The sequence below is a fragment of the Gorilla gorilla genome, chromosome 2, assembly GCF_029281585.2.
Source record: "Gorilla gorilla gorilla isolate KB3781 chromosome 2, NHGRI_mGorGor1-v2.1_pri, whole genome shotgun sequence".
Taxonomy (NCBI): Eukaryota; Metazoa; Chordata; class Mammalia; order Primates; family Hominidae; genus Gorilla; species Gorilla gorilla.
In genome coordinates, this window is record NC_086017.1 from 66,952,868 (window position 1) to 66,973,804 (window position 20,937).

Sequence of the window (20,937 nt, forward strand, 5' to 3'; positions counted from 1 at the left end):
CCTCAGAGCTGTTTTCTTTGAGGGGGTTTTGTTTTTTACCACTCCTTCTGTTTTCCTTGGGTTCCCCAAACAGAGTAGGTTGTAGGCCCTGAGCACATTAACATCCCAGTGAAGTATGAGGAGGAACAAGTAAATAAGGAAGATCCAATTTTTAAAATCTGTTATGGTCCCACGACCCCAAACTTAGAGTATATCCTGCTCAGGCAATGGTCAAAAGCTTGTATTCTATGTCCTTGCTATTTGTTAACCCTCACTGTTCTCCTGTGGACACTGTCATTTACTGAGCATGGACTATGAGCCAGGAATGCGCAGGTGGCACTTTACATTCACCATGCAGTTTAATTCACTGCCCTCTAAAGTAGGACCTCTTTATGGGTGAGAGGCTGAGGGGCAGAGTCTGACAGTCACTGGGGCACAGCAACAGTAGCAGAGGCCAGGCGTAGTGGCTCACACCTGTAATCCCAGTACTTTGGGAGACTGAGACGGGAGGATCGCCTGAGCTCAGGAGCTCAAGAGCAGCCTGGGCAAATTAGGGAGAGCCTACCTCTTTAAAAAAAAAAAAAAAATTCAGCAGAGCTGGGACCTGACCCTGAAGGTGATGGACACCAAGAAGTTAACTCACAGATCATGGGGGTCACAGGAGGGGAGAATGTCCATGGAAGACTGAGCAGGCATCTCTTTTTCTGAGTGACAAAAAAAAATTTGTGTGCAGCCCCCAAATCTCAGTGGCTTTTTTCAAATTTCTAAAAAGAAAGTCCATTTGTTCTGAGAAGTCAAATTTCTTTCTGACATAAGTAACCCTGTTACAGCAGGGAAGCCTCCTGATGCCACACGGGTAATGGGCGACTGATTGCCTGTGGAGCCAAGCTGAAGGTCTAGGGCAGCAGGGTCCTGTTCTCTAAAGGACAAGGAAGACTGGCCACCCCTGGCCTCCTCGTCCTGAGGCAGAGCCCTCTGAAAACTGGGCTGGGAACCCCAGACAGTCAGGAAACAAGAAAGATGTGCTGAAAAATGAGCCACTACAACCTTAAAACAAAACATTTTATTTAATGCAGAAATTCTAAGGTACAAAAACATTTTGTAAATGTCAGCTGTGATCTACTTTCACCTATTTACAGAGTTATGTACAAATCAAGTCATTAACATTTTCAATGTCAAAAATACAGCACACTGTTAAGAGTTCTGTCAGTGCTCATTATCCCACTAGATCCCACAAAGGGCAAACTCAAAGATGAAACAAAGGCAACGCCATCAATAACCACCATATTCCACAGGCTTTCTCCCCTAGGACGTAATAACAGGGAGTTTCCACAGGGAAAAATTCTCTTTTAAAAAATTAACAGTAAAAATAGGAGTTACTTACTATCTAGATGAACACAATTGGTTTTCACAAAAGCTTTTGCTGCTGTCTGGACTCACCATGCTTTTTTCTTGAGAGAAACATACCAAACTTTTTGTTGTTGTTGTTGAGACGGAGTTTCGCTCTTGTTGCCCAGGCTAGAGTGCAATGGCGTGATCTCAGCTCACTGCAACCTCTGCCTCCCAGATTTAAGCGATTCTCCTGCCTCAGCCTCTCGAGTAGCTGGGATTACAGGCACACACAACCACGCCTGATTAATTTTGTATTTTTAGTAGAGACAGGGTTTCACCATGTTGGTCAGGCTGGTCTTGAACTCTGGACCTCAGGTGATCCGCCCACCTTGGCCTCCCAAAATGCTGGGATTACAGGCGTGAGCCACCGTGCCCCGCCTGATACCAAACTTTTAAAACAACAGATGAGCACATTAGTGTAATCCAATGGCAATTTTTTGTCTAACAATTGGAGCAGCTAATTTTGTCTACATCATGTACAAATAGAAGATTGCCTCTGAATCTTCCTGAAATTTTATAGGATATAAACATCAGATATGCAGTCATAACTGTTTGCTTTTGTGAGACTTCTGATTGTGCAAAACGCAGTGCTTCGTCAATTGAGAGCAGAACATAAACAAGATCCTGGAGGTGTCTGTGGTCCAAGCTGAATTTTAAAGAACAAAAGGGCAAGAGGGAAGACAACTGGCCAAAATTCCCCAGACATCTTCACTGGGAGATTCAAATGTCTTTGCAAATTAGCCCTCAAACAGCAATGGGAAGGTGGTACTTAGCAACTACTGCTGTTACCACACCAGTGGTTAAACCGAAGTCTGTACCATTTAATATTGTGAGTCATGAAATAAAGGTGATATCTATAGAGATGTGTAAAAATAGGATCTAAAATTGGGAGGGAGGGGTAGCTGCCACTCAGAAGGTAAGAGCTGGTCTCAGAGTATACATCAGGAATAAGCACCAAGTGTTTGATCTCAGGAGGAAAACAAACACAAGTTATGATAGATGACTATCATCAGGGGGAAAATGTGGTAGTCAAATAATTCTCAATGAATATAGGTGACATATCATTTTGTAAAAGTGCCATTATATTTTTAAGTGGTAAGAGGAGCTGGGTGTGCAAGAATTTCCCCATAATCCCCATCCTGATCCTGGTCTTCACCAGGCACCAATGTGAGTAAGGCACCAACATTGTTTGGGCAACTAAACTAAGTGTGAAGCTGAGAAACATTACAGCAGTGAAAATTATTAGGCCCCTGGAAAACAAGAGCCATGAAGAATGGTTTAAGTGGGTGGAATTATTTATCACTGAAATAAAAACACCAGGGGGATGACTTCACTGTGGTTTTCGAATACATGGAAGGTGACCAGCTGTTCTTTCTCCACTACAAGCCGAACAAAAGGAAGCCGGCTTGAATTTCTCTAAGACATACAAAGAACTATCTGATCAGCAGGGTAGGTTACAGAATCTCCTTCTTGTAAAATAAAGAATACCATCTACAGCCATATGTCTGGAATAATTCAGGCACAGCCCTGTCTGACACCAGGGGGAGAATATGCTAGATAATCTAAACTCTCTCCTAGTCCCTAAACTCTGAAACTAGAATCAAAGCCACTGGCTTGCAGTCAGATTTCCTTTTGTCTATTTTCACCCTGGGCCTGGAAAGGAGGTGATATGGCAAGGATGACCCAACACCCCATTTGGACTCCTAACTGATATCTCAGTATCAGGAAAAGCTTTTCTCTGTATACTGTTTCACACCTCCAAAACACAGTCAATTCACAGACCACTTAAAACAGAAGATAATGCAAATACCTGGCTCTAATGGACGCTAGGAGGTTCCTTGCCTTACTCTGTACAAATGCCTGCTTTCCTAATCATGTCTTGGCCTATGCTCAGAATTGCACACCATCTGAAAAAAATTATTATGCCAAGAGCTAAAACTATAAACAAAGCCCTTTAGGTTGTGGAGTTTAAATGAAATTGTTAGGCCGGGCGCAGTGGTTCACGCCTGTAATCCCAGGACTTTGGGAGGCTGAGGCAAGCGGATCACGAGGTCAGGAGATCGAGATCATCCTGGCTAACACAGTGAAACCCCGTCTCTACTAAAAATACAAAAAAATTAGCCAGGCGTGGTGGTGGGCGCCTGTAGTCCCAGCTACTCAGGAGGCTGAGGCAGGAGAATGGTGTGAACCCGGGAGGTGGAGCTTGCAGTGAGCCGAGATCACGCCACTGCACTCCAGCCTGGGCAACAGAGCAAGACTCCATCTCAAAAAAAAAAAAAAAAAGAAAGAAATTGTTCCCAGCATTTTTTAAATTGAGAGAGCATAAATCTGATTCTGAAATTAACAACTGGCTTGCCTTTCTTTTAAGACACTATGAAATGTAAAGACGCAATCAAGACATGTCCAATGCATTCAGAATCACGTCAAATTTCTTTGCAGGGGAGACTGGAGAAGGAAGCAATCTAACTACTGGCTGCATTTAGCAAGAGCATTTTCTGGTGGCACCATCTGTAATTACCATGAATGCCTTTCCTTCAAATCTTATAAAGCATAGGTTAACAAACTGGTAGTCAGTGGACCAAATCAGGTCCATCCATGTCTTCTGCTGGGTCTAAATTCACTTGAATTTTAACTTAGTTGCCAATGTTTTTTAAAATCAGAATTTTTCATATAAAAATCCAGATTGTCAGCTTTTCTTGAAAAATGGGAAGATCAGGAAATACTTCATGGCCACAGTCGACTGGAAAATTACCCCCTGTGGGTGGAACAGGGGCGCTTCAGTTTGCCACAGTCCCCACCATTCCCTATTGTTGACACAGACAAAGTATATTAATTACCATTTATCATCACACCGCTGTTTTCCTTATACCTCACCTGCTATACTGGTGACCACTGAAGGTATAAGATCTGCTAAATAAGAGCAGTAGTAGTCTTCACCAATAGAAAATAAAAAAGACTAGTAACCTTCACATTGGCATTGCCCATTTCTCTTCAATAAAGACAGAAATAATATTTTCTCTCTTCTTCAGGGAGCCAAATTAGTGTTGAAGTTGGGGGGCCAGAGAGTTTTCTTTCTTTTGGGAGAAGGGTGTGTCATTTTTCCTCAAGGAATAAAATTGGTTCTCTTGCCCCTTATTTCTTTTAAAAGAAAAGATGCTCAACTCTGAAAAAAAGGCTCTGAAAATCATGTAACCCCACATTTTTTGAAGGACAGTCTTCCTGCTTATTTGCACTCAAGATACTATTATTTGCTCAAGATACTATTATCTGGCTGGGTCACCATCTGAATACCTGGGCCTGGACTGGAAAGACTTCTGATTCTTTCTGGAGATCAACTGCCTCAAAGGCCCAAGACAGCCCTCTGGAGGAGCTTCGGCACCTTGTATGGCTGGGCTGAGTCTGTTGAGGTGGTCTCTGTTGAGGTGGTCTCTGTTGCTTGTAGCCAATCTCTGAGAAGGCACACCTTTACCTGAGCTTTAACCTCCTTGATCACTCTCCTGGCAAAGCTGATGACATCAGATGCTAAGTCCTTTCTGTAGCTCATTGGTAAGTTAAGATGAACAACTAGCACTCTACCTTCAGCTACCCGCAGGCTTCTTGGTTTTCCTGGAAACCTGGACTTATCCCTGGTCTCTTTTCTAGAGGACATTGTCTAACCTATCTACACAAGCCTTTTACTCTCAGGATCAAGGCCTCTCATGGAGATCATCCTGTTTTCCATTTCTTGTTTCCACAATATCTAAAAGCCTGTGACTTGGCAGAACGTTTTTCTGAATTTCATCTTATATCCATCGTCTGGGACAATTTCTGAGTCAAAAAATGCAGCTTTGCTTAAAACAGATGTTTTGCCGTAATCTGCAGGGCAACGATTCCCATTTCTAGCATACTGGGGAGAGTAGAAAAAGTGAAACTAATTAAACAAAACTAGGAAGTTGGACTTCTCAATTTATTCTGAGGCAATCACACTGTGGTTTCATTACTCGGTATATTAAGAGTTTGATTTTGTTGATCAGAAACATTAGTATTTCAACATAAGTATCAAAACCCTAAATCCAAACTAAAACATCCCAATTTTTTAACTAGCACTCTCTTTTCCTCTTCCATTTTCTTAAGGAGTGAGTTCACATAGCAAGCTCTCTGCCCACACACTCTTGGAGCTCAGTTAATGCTTCTCCTCCCAGTCCTCCATTCTCTCCCTGGGGCCACTTTCTCAGAGATGCCTTATTTCGTGAACAAAGCTGAATACCCTAAAAGCGACTCCTAATGGTTCCTCTGGGACAGGAAACATCTCTTGGCCTCAATAAGAAATCTCTCATCATGTTCCAAGTGAATTTTCGTATGTTAGCAAGTTTGGACTAACCAATCTCCTTCACAGAATGCCTAGGATGAAATGGCGGGGCAGTCATTTGTGGGTAGGAGCTCTGCACTCATTCCAGATTCCATAGGAACAACATGAAATGACTCTTCTCTGAGTTGCCTGTTTTTATGGGGAGGCAGTCTTGCAGGTCACTGTCTCTCGCTCAGAGCAGCTGCAAGAAACTCGATGCCAGAGAACAGACGAGCATGTTCTTTTCCCAAAAAGCTGCCAGCTGCCTTTACAGAGCAGTGAGTATGACATTTGCATCAGAAATATATACAAACCTTTTCTTTCCAGCAGGGGTGCAAGCCCCCCTTTCCCCACCTGCCATGCATGTGCTTGGAAGGGAAAGTCCTGCCCCATCCCACCTCCCACCTTGCCTCAGGATGTTTCTCAACATACCCCTTCATGTTGGTCTTATCTGACGAAGGAGTGAAAACCACATTCCCTGGGCTGAATGCTGAGAAAACGGGGTGCCAAAATCTAACAGCACCCATGAGAAAGGTAGTGAGAGATGTACACACCTGCTCTAAGGCACAGGGAGAAGGGTTTCCACAGGGGAGACCAAGACAGCATTCATTACACACATGCTAATCATCAGATGGGATGTGAACAAGTGTTTTTTCTTTAGAAATAGAAACTCTGTAGAAAGTCATTCATAAAAATGGAACATTTACTTTTGTGACTATCACCTCCATTCTACCATCTTAAAAAGAGGTTTGTCATTAGTCAAAACCAGTTCAGCAGATTAACTGGCCATCACCTCCACACACTGCTGTATTTCAGTGAATTCTGATCCCTAATATTCAGGACACAGCTTTAGACCAGAAGGCCAACCAAAGCACGAACTGCAACTTCCAATAATACAGACCAGCTGGGTAGCAGTCTCTTAAGAATAAACTTCCAGACACCAACATCTGAGATACAGCACAGTAAAGGTAACCCATGGAAATAGCAGGCAGATCTGGCCCCTACATGATGCCTACTCAGACCAAGAGGAGGCTGTGTGTGCTGAGGTCCTGGGGCCTTCTGCACGATGACCAACCTATCTCAAGTGGAACGGTCAAGACGGTCAGCCTGGCCCTGTGAGCTTCACCTCAATCAGTCATGCTACCCAGTAACACAGAGACTCACTTCATAAAAGGTGACTGTATATTCAGTCACTTTCTTGACTTTTGACTCAAAGCTTATTTAACACCCATGGCAATGTAAATTCTACATCAAAAATAAATGAGAACATTATCTGCAATACAACATGGATTCCAGATAGACTGGCACTTGATTTCTGTGGCTATGATGTTAAAAGTGCCTTTTTTCACAAAGCATTTCAAATCAAGGTAGCCAACAGCAAACAGGCAAAGTTTGCAGAGCTCAATGAAGTCTGAATGATTAGTGCAGGTATCTTCCTGTTTTTCTTTACATATTTCCTCCCTACCTCCCACAACAGGCTCTGATCCAAGGACTAACCAAATTTGGCAAGCTGTTGTCAGACCTTATTGACATGCCTTTCAGAGCTCCATATCATTTTAGAAAATTGGAGAGTTTGTCAAGATATCCGGTAAAGGGCTGGGGCAAGGGAGAACAAGTACTGGCCAGCATTTCACTCCAAATATCCTTGTATGAGACCTCAGCTCCAAGTGGGCCATGCAACCAGGGAGATGAGCTGGGGAATCAGAGGGAGGCAGCAGCTAAAGTGGCAATGCTTAGACTCTTTCGTTTTGTTACAAAGGGGCGACCGCGTGGAGTTCATCAGTGTAGCTGCGGCAACCAAGATCTGCTTTGCATGACCCAGAAGAGAGGAGCTTGGAAGGAAGGGCAGGAGGTTCCTCCTCACCTAAGGAGAGAAGAGAGTACAGAGTCACACTGTCATTGCATTTCACTGGGCTGGGCAGGTGCTCATGCCAGAATGTGACTGGATCTGGGTTTGGACTATGGGCTCTGTATAAACGAGGCAAGAATCCCAACCAACTCAAGATGGGGCACTCTCATCCTCCTAACAGGTTCTAGTTCCCTTAGTTGAGGAAGGAAGAGATCTTTCTTAAAAGTCAAGGGTTTGGGCCAGGCGCAATGGCTCACGCCTGTAATCCCAGCACTTTGGGAGGCCGAGGTTGAGGGATCACTTGAGGTCAGGAGTTTGAGACCAGCCTGGCCAACATGGTGAAACCCCATCTCTACTAAAGATACAAAAATTTAGCTGGGCATGGTGGCACATGCTTGTAATCCCAGCTATTCGGGAGGCTGGGCAGAAGAATCGCTTGAACCCGGGAGGCAGAGGTTGCAGTGAGCTGAGATCGTGCCATTGCAGCCTGGGCGACAGGGTGAGACTCCATCTCAAAAAAAAAAAAAAGTCAAGGGTTTGTATGCATGACTCCAACTAGTTACAGACATGGTAAGGGACAGCCTGAGATGGCATCTACCTGATGCTCCCTGCGGAAGCAAGCCTTCCTAGAGAGCCCTCATACCTGGGACCCTATGCTGAAGGATAGAAAGAATACTGTACCCATGAATCCCAGACTCAATGAATGTAGCTTTAAAGACAATTGGGGCGGGGGCGGGCGGCGGTGAACATTATAGGTCTAAAAAAGACGCATCCACAAACTGTTACCCAAGACCCTTGGGGCCCAATGTGTTTTCGTGTCTGATGTTTTTGGAGTTTAGAAAAGTGATACAGTGCATAGTCTGTATGTGGCACAACACCCCTTGCAGGGTCTGGGCAGCTCACTATAATTTAGCATTAGTATTTCTGCAACTCAAACATGTGAGTACTCCCATCACCTGGTATAAATCAAGACTACCAAACGAGCTGTGTTCTCATCAGGTTTCATTGCCCAATAAGTTGGCACCAAAAGTGGAAAAACGCTTTGACTGATTTCAGAAGCATGGTCAAAGGCTGCGGCCTGTTAGGACCCGGCCCCAAAGGCACCTTACCCAGGCCTGAAGAGGAGGACACGCTCTCCGTCAGGGAAGACGTTTCTGTCTGGTCCGTCGAGAGTCCTTCCATCAGTGGCAGAGACAGCTCGGATGAGGGCACAGACGAGTCATAGATGCCTGAGTCCCGCGGCATGTCCGAGGGGCTGCCGGCTTTCACCGTGTGCAGCAGGGGTTGCAGGGCGGCGCTACCGTCAAGGGCAGGCCGGGCCTCCGCGTCTTGGTCCAGGCCCCCGTGCTGACTCTCGTGCTGGGAGTCGGCTGGTCCGGTGGCCCCAAGAACGGCCGCCTCTACCTTTAGGCAGAAGTCACTCTCAGGCCCTGGTTTGCACATGACATCATTTAAAACCAAGCCCGAATCAAATTTCTCCAAGACTGGCTCCCGGTAGCGCAGTGGAGGAGGATGGAAGGGAACGAACTGCTTTTCGAACCAGTCGGGCTCCTCGTCAATAAACTGGTGCATGTTGCAAATGGCGACGTATAGGGACCGGCCTGACTTGCTCCGGAAGTAGTTCCTTCTGCTGCCCTGTCGCGTGTGCTGCCCCGGCTCCTGGAGGCCGTGGTCTCGGGAGTGCAGGTGGGAACAGAGCTGGGGAAGATTGTCCATGAGTTTGTACTTGGTACTCAGGTCTAGGATACCGGGGACGTCTCCCTCGCAGGAATAATCAAAGTAGACGGCGATAAACTTGCTGAGCGCAGCGGACGAACTCTGCTTGGCCTGGTGGAGCTTTTCGGCAATGGCTGACACCGCCACCAGGAAGAGCTCTCCTTTCCCCGAGCCTCGGCCACCTCCTTTGTGTTTGTAGTTCTTGTCCACAAAGTACTTCATACCTTTGGAACAAACCACAATGATGAACTGGGACTCGTGGATCTTCTGGATGACCCATTCTCTCTGCCCTTCTCTACAGAGGCTGAAGTCTTCCCACAGGTCCAGAGCCACCTGGAAAGAGAACAAGGCACCTCACCCATACAGAAGGCTCGGGAAGAGGCTCGGGAAGTGAGTAACAGGAAGGGAAATGTCAGAAGGAGGCCATCTCATCTGCCCCTTAACCCTTATTAGCACAGCTATGTGCAGGCTCCAGGTTACACCATACCAAGGAACAGCTAAAGTTCCGTGTGTGATGGTCATACCCTAGTCCCTCTGCAAAAACTTGCCACCCATCCATTTTTGTATCACATGGAGTCATTACCACTCCTGCCCTACAAGTGAGGGGACAGAAGCGCAGTGCTTTTGGCACCTTGCCCAAGTCACACCCTACATAGGATATCGTCAAGGAAGCAACAGGTGGTAGAGAGCACAGGACAGAGAAACTGAGGTTGGTTGATCTGGTGAGTGAGGTGCCTAGATTGGAGGGGCAGATTCTGGAGAGAAAGCTGGCAGGCTCGGAGAGGAGGATGTGGATGAGTGACTCCAAAGTGAGCTGGGAGATGGGGCTCAGGCCTGGATGCCAGTCACCCACAATTATAGGTGACTCACATCCAGACAGTGACTGACAAAGGGGACCTATCTCGACACTCTCATAGCCTCAGGCTCACCTATGTTGTTTACTAGTTGGTCCATGGCTGGAGAGGAGGCTAGTGAACTGCATTAACATGGTCATTCTGAGTAACTCACTCAGGACTGGCTAGCACCTTCCTCTATGGCTTCACACAGGTATACAAGGCTACATCTCTACAAGGCTGGTAATTGACAAAGCTTTACCCCCAAAGGCAGTCTGGTAGGGAGACTGTGGGCGTGGCTGACAAAGGAGAGAAAAATCAGACATGTGTGGCCCCTTAGAGGACTTCACCTTCTCAGACCACTTTTACCTAATTCTACCGGAAACATCTCTTGGTTATTGTGTTGGTGTCTTTCCTTCTGTAGTTATTAATTCCCAATGGCTATGACGAAACACAGCAGCCACACTATCTTATAGGGAAGGGCATTCTGAAATGACTTTGTTCTCCTTTTCTGCTCTAAGATGTTACCAATGGGGAAAAAGCCCCAACATCCATCCACTTGCTGAAAATAACCCTGAATTGTCTTATACTTTCCTTAATTCTTGCTAACATTACACATGCTAAAAGCTCAGTGGGAGTATATACCAAGCATTTTTTAAATGTTTCTATCTTTGACCCAGCAATTCCATTTCCAGGCATCTTTCTTGGGAAATCATCACAAATGGGACAATATTGAACCACTGAGATGTTTAATATTTGTATTAACTCAGTAATGGCAAATCAATATGGAGGATCATGTAGCTATTTAAAATTGCAGTTGACATATAACTACTAATAGTGTAAAAAATTATTAAGAGACTGCAAAAAATCATTTCAATCAGCCCCAAAGGCAAAACTGTATGTGTGAGTTCACCTATATGGAAAAAGACTGGAAGGAAATAAACCACACATGAAATGTGAGTTCCTCTTTCTAAGATTTTCCTTAATCAGTTTGGGATTCCAGACAATGTTTTATTTATCATCCTTTTCTAGTTCCAAATTTTCTACAGTAACTATTACACTAATAACTGGAAGAGCGTTTTCCCCAGAGGCTAAATACTTGTGAAGTAGAGCAAACTTGGTTGCCCGTGGTATCTGAAAACTGTGTGCCATTGGCTAGAGTGCAGTTATTTTTCAGCACGTGCTGATCCACCAACCTCACGCTTTCATGCAGAGGGAAACTAGGCTAGCGTAGTATGTTATGTTGACACTAGGGGGCAGCCTCACCACATGGAGAGATTCTGAAAAACATGCCATGGGCAGTTTCAAAGCAAAAACAACTTCCGATCACACAGTTATTGTACAGTTCTTGCATTTTCAAGAAATAGGGTATGTCTTGCATGAGAGTTTCAGACTTCACTCTAAAAATGTACATTCTGACATTATAGAAAAGCATATTAATAACATATTAATAACTCAAGAGAACAGCTAAGAAACCAGAGCAGATCATTTCAGTGCTTGACACAATATTGTTTTCTGGGAGTGCTCCCTTCCTATCTCCCTGTTCTCTCTGGCCAGTGCCGTCTCCTGCATCATGAGTTTCTCCCTGTCTATGATTCCACCAGTCAATGGTCAAACAGCTTCACAGAGCCCTTCGTTTATCACTTCTCCCTGGACCTCAAGATCCCCTCTAATGGCAGCCCCGTCCTTCATTCCCCTTCTCAGCAGAACTCCTCCAAACAATTGTGCGAACTCACTGCTTTACTTGCCGCTCTCTCTTTGACTCTCCAAGTGGGGCTTCTGTCCTGAACATGCTCACTAGGATGTCATGAGTGACATCCCTCAACTCCAACTGCATGTTTCCATGGAAGCTACTGGTCTTCTTAATGCTTACAAAACTTCCTGCCAGGTGGGTGCCACTCAAAGCTTTAGAGCAGGAGTTTGTCAGAGTTAGAACTAAGTATTATGAAATATTTAGTGCTGGTGATGGGTAAGACAGACTGAAAAAAGAGTGCGAGACTATCCCCAGTTTGAAAGCTGTGGCACTAGTCAAGGGCAGGTGTCACCACAGGAGGCCCAGAAGAGAGGAGAAGGCAGCGGGGAGAGAGTACGGGGCAAGTGTCCTGGCCAGGGTAGGAGAAGGAACTTTAGATTCCGCACCTCACAGCCACAGAAGTCCTGGAGGAAGTAGGCGAAACACTGGACGACATTCATGTGATTCTGGCCATCTTTACTGGAATAGCAGAGAAAGACCTTCGGCCGCGGCCGGAGCCTCTCTCTCGGGAGTGCTGCAGTGTATGTGGAAGACTCAGAGCTCTCTTCATCTAAATGTGAATATATATTTTCTAAATTGGAAAAGAAGATAAGGTTGATACTTGCAAGCAACGCTTTCTTCTGTTCCCTAAGAATTGAAACCCAGTGCTATCTTCAAGAAAGAACACGTCTACCTAGAGCAGTCCCATTCCCCAACTCCATCAGCCCCCTCTGATCATCACTTGGAATGGGACAGCTGATTTCCACAGTGGAGCAACGAATGGTCAAAAATTGTTCTTTACCTGAAATTGACCTTGGATAAACTAAGAAATGCTGCAGGGGTCACCCTGGTTAGCAGAGCGCTACCCTAGTTAGCAGAGTGCCCAGAACTGGCTCTTGCAGCCAAGTGCACTTAGTAGGCCAATTAAGCACAGGCAGAGCTGATTTTTTTAAAAAGTTTTTATCGATGTAAAATTTACAAAAGTAAAGTACATAAATCTTAAGTGTACATCTCAGTGAATTTTTATGGAAGTATATAACTGTGTAATCCTCACCCAGACCAAGCTATGGATCATTTCCAACTTCTCAGAAGGTTGTCTCATGGTGACTTTTGTAAATGACCAAGCCCTACCTATACCCTTACTTATACTTCAGGCTTCCTTTATGACCCTGAATTTACTATCCTATCATTGAAAATAGAATTATGGGCCAGATGCAGTGTCTCATGCCTGTAATCCCAGCACTTTGGGAGGCTGAGGCAGGAGGAATGCTTGAGCTTAGGAGTTCAAGACCAGCCTAGGCAACATAGTGAGACCCCATGACTACAAAAAAAAATTTTTTTTTAAATTAGCCAGGCATGGTGGTGCATGCCTGTAGTCCCCAGCTACCTCAGGGGGCTGAAGTGGGAGGATGGCCTAAGCCTGGGAAGTTGAGCCTGCAGTGAGCTATGACTGTGCCACTACACTCTAGCCTGGGCAACAGAGCGAGACCCTGTCTCAAGAAACAGATATATAATGATACCTGTTTTTTTAGTGGCTCCTGAGGTTAAAAGCCAAATATTTTAATTCTGGGAACTGAATAGTAGGAGCTATGAGGCTTCCCAGGCGCCATCCTGGAGGACCCAGGTACTCCCAGTCTCTCTTTCTCTTGGCAGCAACCCCTGGTCTGCCCCTTGTTGTGGGGAGACACAGCACACAAAGAGATACCTTGTTGCTTCTTGCGGCACATCACAGTGAAGAGCGTCGCGAATGCCGATATGACCACCAGTGGCACTGTGATGGCCACGGCTCTGATGGGCCCGGCCCACGGGGAGTGCACTGGGAAATTTCAAAGGAAAAGTTTTTAAACTTAAGCAGTGTAAAGGTTCAAAGAGAAACAACTTTTTTTCTTTTTAAACATAAGCTGCATAACAGGTTCTAGGACCATGCAACCACCTTTCTCTAGTGTGGTTTCGTGATTAAAAAAGGATTCAAAGGTTCATATTTAAAGAGTTGCAAAGAACAATTCAACAGTTAAGAGTCAGGCTGGGACATAAAATACCTTTGAGTGAGAATTTTGCCTAAGGAAATCTCCCCTCCCACCACTTTTCTTCAGAGGACAATTGACTATTTATCTAGTCCGAGCTACACACACCAAACTGGCTTTAATCTTCCAGGTTAGAAACATTAGAATGGAAGAAAAGTCAGATTTGATGGAACATCATTTAAGAGAGAGGAGCTGAATTTTGTTTTGTTTCTGTAAATCATGAAGTACAGAGAGTATCACATACCTTGGTCTATAGTAGTCTAGGGCCAAATTTCAAACAAAAAAGCACCTACCTGGCTTTAAGGCATAATGCATCACTTTTCTTGTTGTGTTAGTGTCATCCACCAGCTGCAAAACAGAGGATGCTGCATTATTTTTTTTAAAGTGATATACACCAGGTAAGAGGAAAAAAATGGTAATTTCATTCATCTTTTCCATCAGTGGGCAGTGCGGGAAGGGGTGGGAAGCAAGTAGTGGAGAATGGCTGAGTTTTGGAAAAGAATGGCTGGAGCCTGTAATCATCTGCCAGACTGAGACTAGACATCATGTGTACTCAGGTTCATCTCTGCTTTACCAACTCGAAACTCTAAGTTCATCATGTTTTCTTTTATTAATCAAAAGGCTGTGTATTCATTGAAGAAGTCAGCTGGTGAGTCCCACGTTCTAATAATGCTCAATTAAACTGGCATCCTTCCACTGATTTTACTGGGCCTCCATTAATGCTTTAAGAAGGTGTATCAGTCAAAAACCACACACTGCTTCCAAGGAGTGCAAGAACTAGGTGTTTCTATCAAAATGTTAAGACATGTTGGTTGTCTTTGAATGGTGGCATTATGGACAAATTGTTAATTTCCTTTTCTATTTTCCTTATACTCTTATTATTTGTAGTACCAATTTGATACAGGAAAAGGTAATCTTAAAAAGGAAATGAAACATTACTTTTTTTTTTTGAGAGGGAGTTTCACTCTTTCGCCCAGGCTGGAGTGCAGTGGTGCAATTTCGGCTCACTGCAACCTCCACCTTCCAGTTTCAAGTGATGCTCCTGCCTCAGCCTCCCGAGTAGCTGGGATTACAGGCGCCCGCCACCACGCCCAGCTAATTTTTGTATTTTTAGAAGAGACGGGGTTTCACTGAAACATTACATTTACATGTTCTTTGAAGTGGTGTTTAGAATTCATTTATACATACATAGAAGAATAGCAACAGAAACTTAGAGAAGTGTAGGCAAAAGTAATGGGCATAACTTATTTTGCTGTTTTCATACTAAAACAAAAAAAATTTAAGCTAAAATCTTAAAAATATATCTTTGTAGTATTAAGGAATACTAGAGATTTTAAACCATGGTTATATATGGATCATATGATTACATAAAAATATTTATTTGAAATATTTAATGAAGAGATCAAAAATCAATTATATATAAACTATTTTTAAAAGCATGTTAAGAACCATATAAAAATATAACTGTGCACACCTTCAATAGCTTGAAATTTTAGTGTTGTAAACAGTTGGAATTCTATATGAACTGGGTTCATTCTATAGCATTAATAGGGCTTTCTTGTGTTATACATACCTCAATTATATAATCCCCTGGAGAAACATTTTGAAGGAGGCAGCTGGTCGTCTCTGTAGTTTGCTCCTGCGACAGACCAAAGAACACTTTAAAAACTCACTTCTTGGGCAAAGGTCATCAGGACACCTCTTCTCCCCCAGAGCTGAAGGAGACTTGCCACCAGTCTCAACCACAGTTTTCAGAAAATGTGATTAGATCGAAAAGCAACTGTGTTTATCTGCCACATGTTATCTGAACTTCCCTTTGATAAAAGGCCCAGGACAGCCCAGGACCCTTGCCATAGTCTTTGCTTAGCTGGTGGCACCCTCAGCAGGAATATTTGATTTGAAGACAAAGAAACTGGTTTGAACAACCTTTACTTAATAAAAGGGTGAGGAAAGAAATTACCAGTCTGTGTTTATACATATTTTATTTGCCATAATTTTAACATGAGCAGGAGTTCAAAGACCTTGATAGAGATGAGAGCCAGCAAGGAGAGCAAACTATGACAGAACCTGACATACACAGGAGCATGTCTAAGGAGGTACTGGGCTTTGCCACCACGACCAAAAACTTTCTTGGTATCCACAGAGGCAATCAGACAGTCCTGTGAACATCCATGAAACGGTTTCCACTCTTCTGACCACTCCCAGTTTAAAGGCTGGGTTACTCAGTTTCTATTTAACCTTGGCCTATTTGTAAAATCAGTAGCCACTGAGTTATCAGTGGCTTGGCTCCTAGATCTGATTTTTCCACTTACTAGCTGTGCGGCCTTGAGCAAGCCAGGTGACCTCCCTGAGCCTCAGCTTTCTCATCTGTAAAATGGGGATGACAGCAGCCTCTGTTTCATAGAGTGGTATGGATTCAAGGAGCATAAAGTTCAGGGCCTGCCACACAGAGAGCACATGATGAATGCTGAAAATATAAAAGGACAGGCCAGGTGTGGTGGCTCAGGCCTATAATCCCAGCACTTTGGGAGGCCAAGGTGGGTAGATCACTTAAGGTCAGGAGTCTAAGACCAGCCTGGGCAACATGGTGAACCTTGTCTCTACTAAAAATACAAAAATTAGTTGGGCGTGGTGGCATGCGCCTATAATCCTAGCTACTCCAGAGGCTAAGGCAGGAGAATCGTTTGAACCCAGGAGGCGGAGGCTGCAGTGAGCCAAGATCACACCACTGCACTCCAGCCTGGGCAACAGAGCAAGACTCCATCTCAAAAAAAAAAAAAAAAAAAAAAAATATATATATATATATATATATATATTTGTTCATACATATATATGAACAAATGAGAAATACTTCGTTTACTCCTTGGCAATACTGTTACCAGGCTATATCACCACCAGGACAGCTGGGTTACAGATAACTAGGGAATGAAGGACAGTGGCAAGATGGCCCTGAGACATGCCCAGTGATTACATTCTCAAGTATCTACCAACCACTGAGAGCCAACAAAGCCTAATGCTCACATTGAGCAACCCAAATTCCAGTGGCCCGGGGGTCGCTTTGAAACACACAGTGTTCCTTTATGTACACCCAGCAGCTCACCTGCTTACAGGTCTTTCGCTTGAAAGGTCCTTCGTGCTTGAGCTTGTAGTGAAGATAGAAGAAACGGAAGCCGAAGTTGTGTGGTGCGTGGTCGAAGGACACCTGCATGTCCGAGCCATGCTGGCTGATGTTCAGGTTCCGAGGCTTCCAGACTGGAAGGAGGTAGGACCCAGAGTGAGCAACCAGAGGCTACCCCAACACCATCATAGTGGCAATACTTTGAGACTTGATAGATAAGAACAGTATTACTTACAGGGTTTACAAGCTAGGTTGTCCGGCTGTAACAACAGATCACAGGCTATTAAGAGAATAAAGATACATGTTTTTAGTTTTAGGACAGTTAGACATTTTCCTCTCCCAACGACCCAATGAAATATAAAGATACTGTGCCGGGTGATGCTAGAAAAGGTATAAAATACATCAATTCAATGAGGATTTTCACTACTGTGCAGTTGTATCTTATGAAAATTTAAATGGTACAATATAAAAATATTAATGCAGTTCACTTTATGCCACATAAATGGTAACAGTGTAAAGTCACCCAGATTTTAAAAGCTTGTCAGGCATTACATAATTTCAAGGCTGGTGGCCAAGGGCAGCAGAGCTATGTTCATGCTACAGTCACATGGAGGCTCTGTTTCAGCTGTAAACAGAAATGATGCTGGCCCCTACCCCACTGTGGAGATGTTTAGACACAAGAGAACTTTGGAGTGGTCCTGGTAACTGCTGCAGGATTATTTTAACCTTCACTAGTATTCTAATTTAAGATGCTTTTGATGGTTTCTTGAAATTACATGCAGGCATATAAGTAGTAGTGTCAGCACTGAAAACCAGGTACCAAAGCCAATAGCTTTGAAACAGAATCTAAACGCAATAAAAACACAATGAGAGAGGCCAAACAGCTAGTCCACTGTGCCATGCTGCTTGCTAACCCAGGGAGAGTCTCCATATAATGCCAAGAAAACTGAAGGCAGCATCAAAACCACAGGGCACTGAAATGGTTATAAATGTTTGCATTCCAGGAACACACCCCCTGCCTCCACCTTACCCCCAAAAAGACACACTCATTCTATGCCAACGGGAAAAATTCATCTTAAATTACACTAATTTTGATTTAGGTGAGGCTTTCATAAACACATTCTTTGAGTCTTCTATCTGGTTATTACGTGCAAGTCATCTAGAGATGATGTGACATACACATGGTCTTTGCCCTGTGGAATTTTATTTTAAGAATTATGAGGGCCAGGCGCGGTGGCTCACGCCTGTAATCCCAGCACTTTGGGAGGCCGAGGCGGGTGGATCATGAGATCAAGACCATCCTGGCTAACATGGTGAAACCCCGTTTCTACTAAAAATACAAAAAAATTAGCTGGACATGGTGGCGGGCGCCTGTAGTCCCAGCTACTCAGGAGGCTGAGTCAGGAGAATGGCGTGAACCCCAGAGGCGGAGCTTGCAGTGAGCCGAGATCATGCCACTGCACTCCAGCCTGGGCGACAGAGCGAAACTCCATCTCGGAAAAAAAAAAAATTATGAAATCAATTGTTAAAATAACTTTGCTGCATAGAAAACAACCACAATAAGAATTCTGCAGAGGGAAACATTGATGTAGGCTGGAGTTGTGAACAGAAACATCACAATGGATGAGGGCTGCAACCAGACCTCACAGGAGGGGATGTTGGACAGGACTGACCATCCAAGGCCTTGAATGACAGAAAGACTGATCAGGAAAGCAAGAAGGAGCTGCTGCCTGTTGCAGGGTGACCAGCCACCAAAGTTTGAAAGCAGCAACTCAGGAAGATTAAAGAGATAACCTGTACAGAACAGAAGGTGAACAGACCCAGCACAGTGGGTGGTTGAGTTCAGAGCATGGATTCCAGAGTCAGACTTCTGGGGTTCAAATCCAACTCCCGGCAAGCCCTTCACCTTCTCTGTGTGGGATTTGGCATCTAGTAAGTGGGGATGGTACGATTAAATTTTTTGTAGGGTTGTCACAGAGGGTATTTGGAGTTAATATTTGGAATGCCTTTAGAACAGGGCCTGGCACATGGACATTAAATAAACAGAACTTTCTAGAAAATAATTTTCTTAATCTAGTCCTGAAAATGACAGGCCACCCTCCTGATAACAGGTAAAAGATGGAATCATTTCATGCTCCTACCTTTACCACAAAATCAACTTACACTTTTTATTCCTTTTTTTTTCTTTCTTTTTGAGATGGAGTCTTGCTCTGTGGCCCAGGCTGGAGTGCAGCGGCACGATCTCAGCTCACTGCAACCTCCGCCTCCCGAGTTCAAGTGATTCTCCTGCCTCAGCCTCCTGAGAAGCTGAGATTACAGGCACATGCCACCACACCCGGCTAATTTTTGTATTTTTAGTAGAGACACGGACCATGTTGACCAGGTTGGTCTTGAACTCCTGACTTCGTGATCTGCCTGCCTCGGCCTCCCAAAATGCTGGGATTACAAGCATGAGCCACTGCACCAGGCCAGCTGTCTTTTTTAACTAGAAATGGGGTCTTGCTATGTTGCCCAGGCTGGCCTCAAACTCCTAGGCTCAAGCAATCCTCCTGCCTCAGGATTACAGGCATGAGCCACCGAGCCAGGCCAGTTTTTTTTCTTTAATCTAATCGTTTTGATACATGGCTGTCTTTTTTTTTTTTTTTTTTTTTTTTTAGATGGAGGTTTGCTCTTTCACCCAGGCTGGAGTACAGTGGCTTGATCTCAGCTCACTGCAACCTCCACCTCCTGGGTTCAAGCAATTTTCCTGTCGCAGCCTCCTGAGTAGCTGGGACTACAGGCGCACACCATGATGCCCGGCTAATTTCTGTATTTTTAGTAGAGATGGGGTTTCACCATATTTTTCAGGCTGGTCTCTAACTACTGACCTCAGGTGATTCACCCATCTTGGCCTCCCAAAGTGTTGGGATTACAGGCATGAGCCACCGCGCCTGGCCAGCTGTCTTTTTTAACTAGAAATGGGGTCTTGCTATGTTGCCCAGGCTAGCCTCAAACTCGTGGGCTCAAGTGATCCTGCTGCCTCAGCATCCCAAATAGCCGAGAGCATTGGCATGTGCTGTGCCTGGTAATGCAGACTGTCTTAGCGGTGGTCACAGCACCCTCAAAAATATCAACTGTCAGGTCTGTTCTAGAACAAGCCAGGAGTGGGTATATCTGGTTAGATGAGCAGTGTCTGTACCTAACCTTAATTCTAAAAAGTGTTTTTCTGGATGCTTTTCTCCTTGCCATGCTTGTTTCATACCAGTATTTGGCATGTTTTTTGTTTGTTTGTTTGTTTGTTTGTTTCCCCGAGATGGAATCTTGCTCTATCACTCAGGCTAGAAGTGCAGTGGCCCAATCATGGCTCACTGAAACCTCCGTCTCCCAGGTTCAAGCAATTCTCCTGCCTTAGCCTCCCGAGTAGTGGGATTACAGGCGCCTGCCACCACGCCTGGCTAATTTTTGTATTTTTAGAGAGACAGGGTTTCACCATGTTGGCCAGGCTGGTCTCGAACTCCTGACCTTGTGATCTGCCTGCCTCGGCCTCCCAAAGTGCTGGGATTACAGGTGTGAGCCACCGCGCCCGGCCTTGGCACATTCTTGAACACATTTCTGTAGAAAAATCATTAAAAGCGGAGAAAAGTCTTCTCATGGGAACCAGGCAGGAAAGGCCATACTCACCTCGGGTTCTAAAGAAGAAAGGGTGGTAATTGCTTTCGTTTTTAATGGAAGGAAAAGGGACAACCTTTATGAAATAATCCGTTTCAAATTTCATATTCAGGAAAGGTTGAGATTCCATTCCCTAAAAGGGAACAAAAACACAGTGACATCATGGAGAAATTACCCACCCCTCCACCTTCATAAGGTCTTCGCTCCTACCCCAACTGCCACCCAGACACAACTCCAGAGCTGCAGGACATGTTCCAGGGAAGCAGGAAGTCAGGTCTAGTTTCTGGACTAACTTGAGATTTGGATCGCTTAACCATGA

General features: G+C 44.5%; 1 protein-coding gene across 2 annotated transcripts in view; it reads right to left on the minus strand.

Annotated features, from left to right (window-relative positions):
* Nucleotides 1–1,027: 1,027 nt before the first annotated feature.
* Nucleotides 1,028–20,937, minus strand: part of IL17RD (interleukin 17 receptor D) — a 75,094-nt gene continuing 55,184 nt past the window's right edge. For both annotated transcript variants that reach the window (XM_031009730.3, XM_055383177.2), the window contains exons 5-13: nt 20,631–20,751; nt 17,206–17,250; nt 16,953–17,104; nt 15,426–15,491; nt 14,146–14,200; nt 13,534–13,644; nt 12,236–12,420; nt 8,657–9,596; nt 1,028–7,562 (exon numbers count right to left, since the gene is read on the minus strand). In XM_031009730.3, coding sequence (XP_030865590.3) covers nt 7,450–7,562; nt 8,657–9,596; nt 12,236–12,420; nt 13,534–13,644; nt 14,146–14,200; nt 15,426–15,491; nt 16,953–17,104; nt 17,206–17,250; nt 20,631–20,751 — 1,788 coding nt within the window. In that variant the 3' untranslated portion in view covers nt 1,028–7,449. The remainder of the gene's footprint in view (nt 7,563–8,656; nt 9,597–12,235; nt 12,421–13,533; nt 13,645–14,145; nt 14,201–15,425; nt 15,492–16,952; nt 17,105–17,205; nt 17,251–20,630; nt 20,752–20,937) is intronic.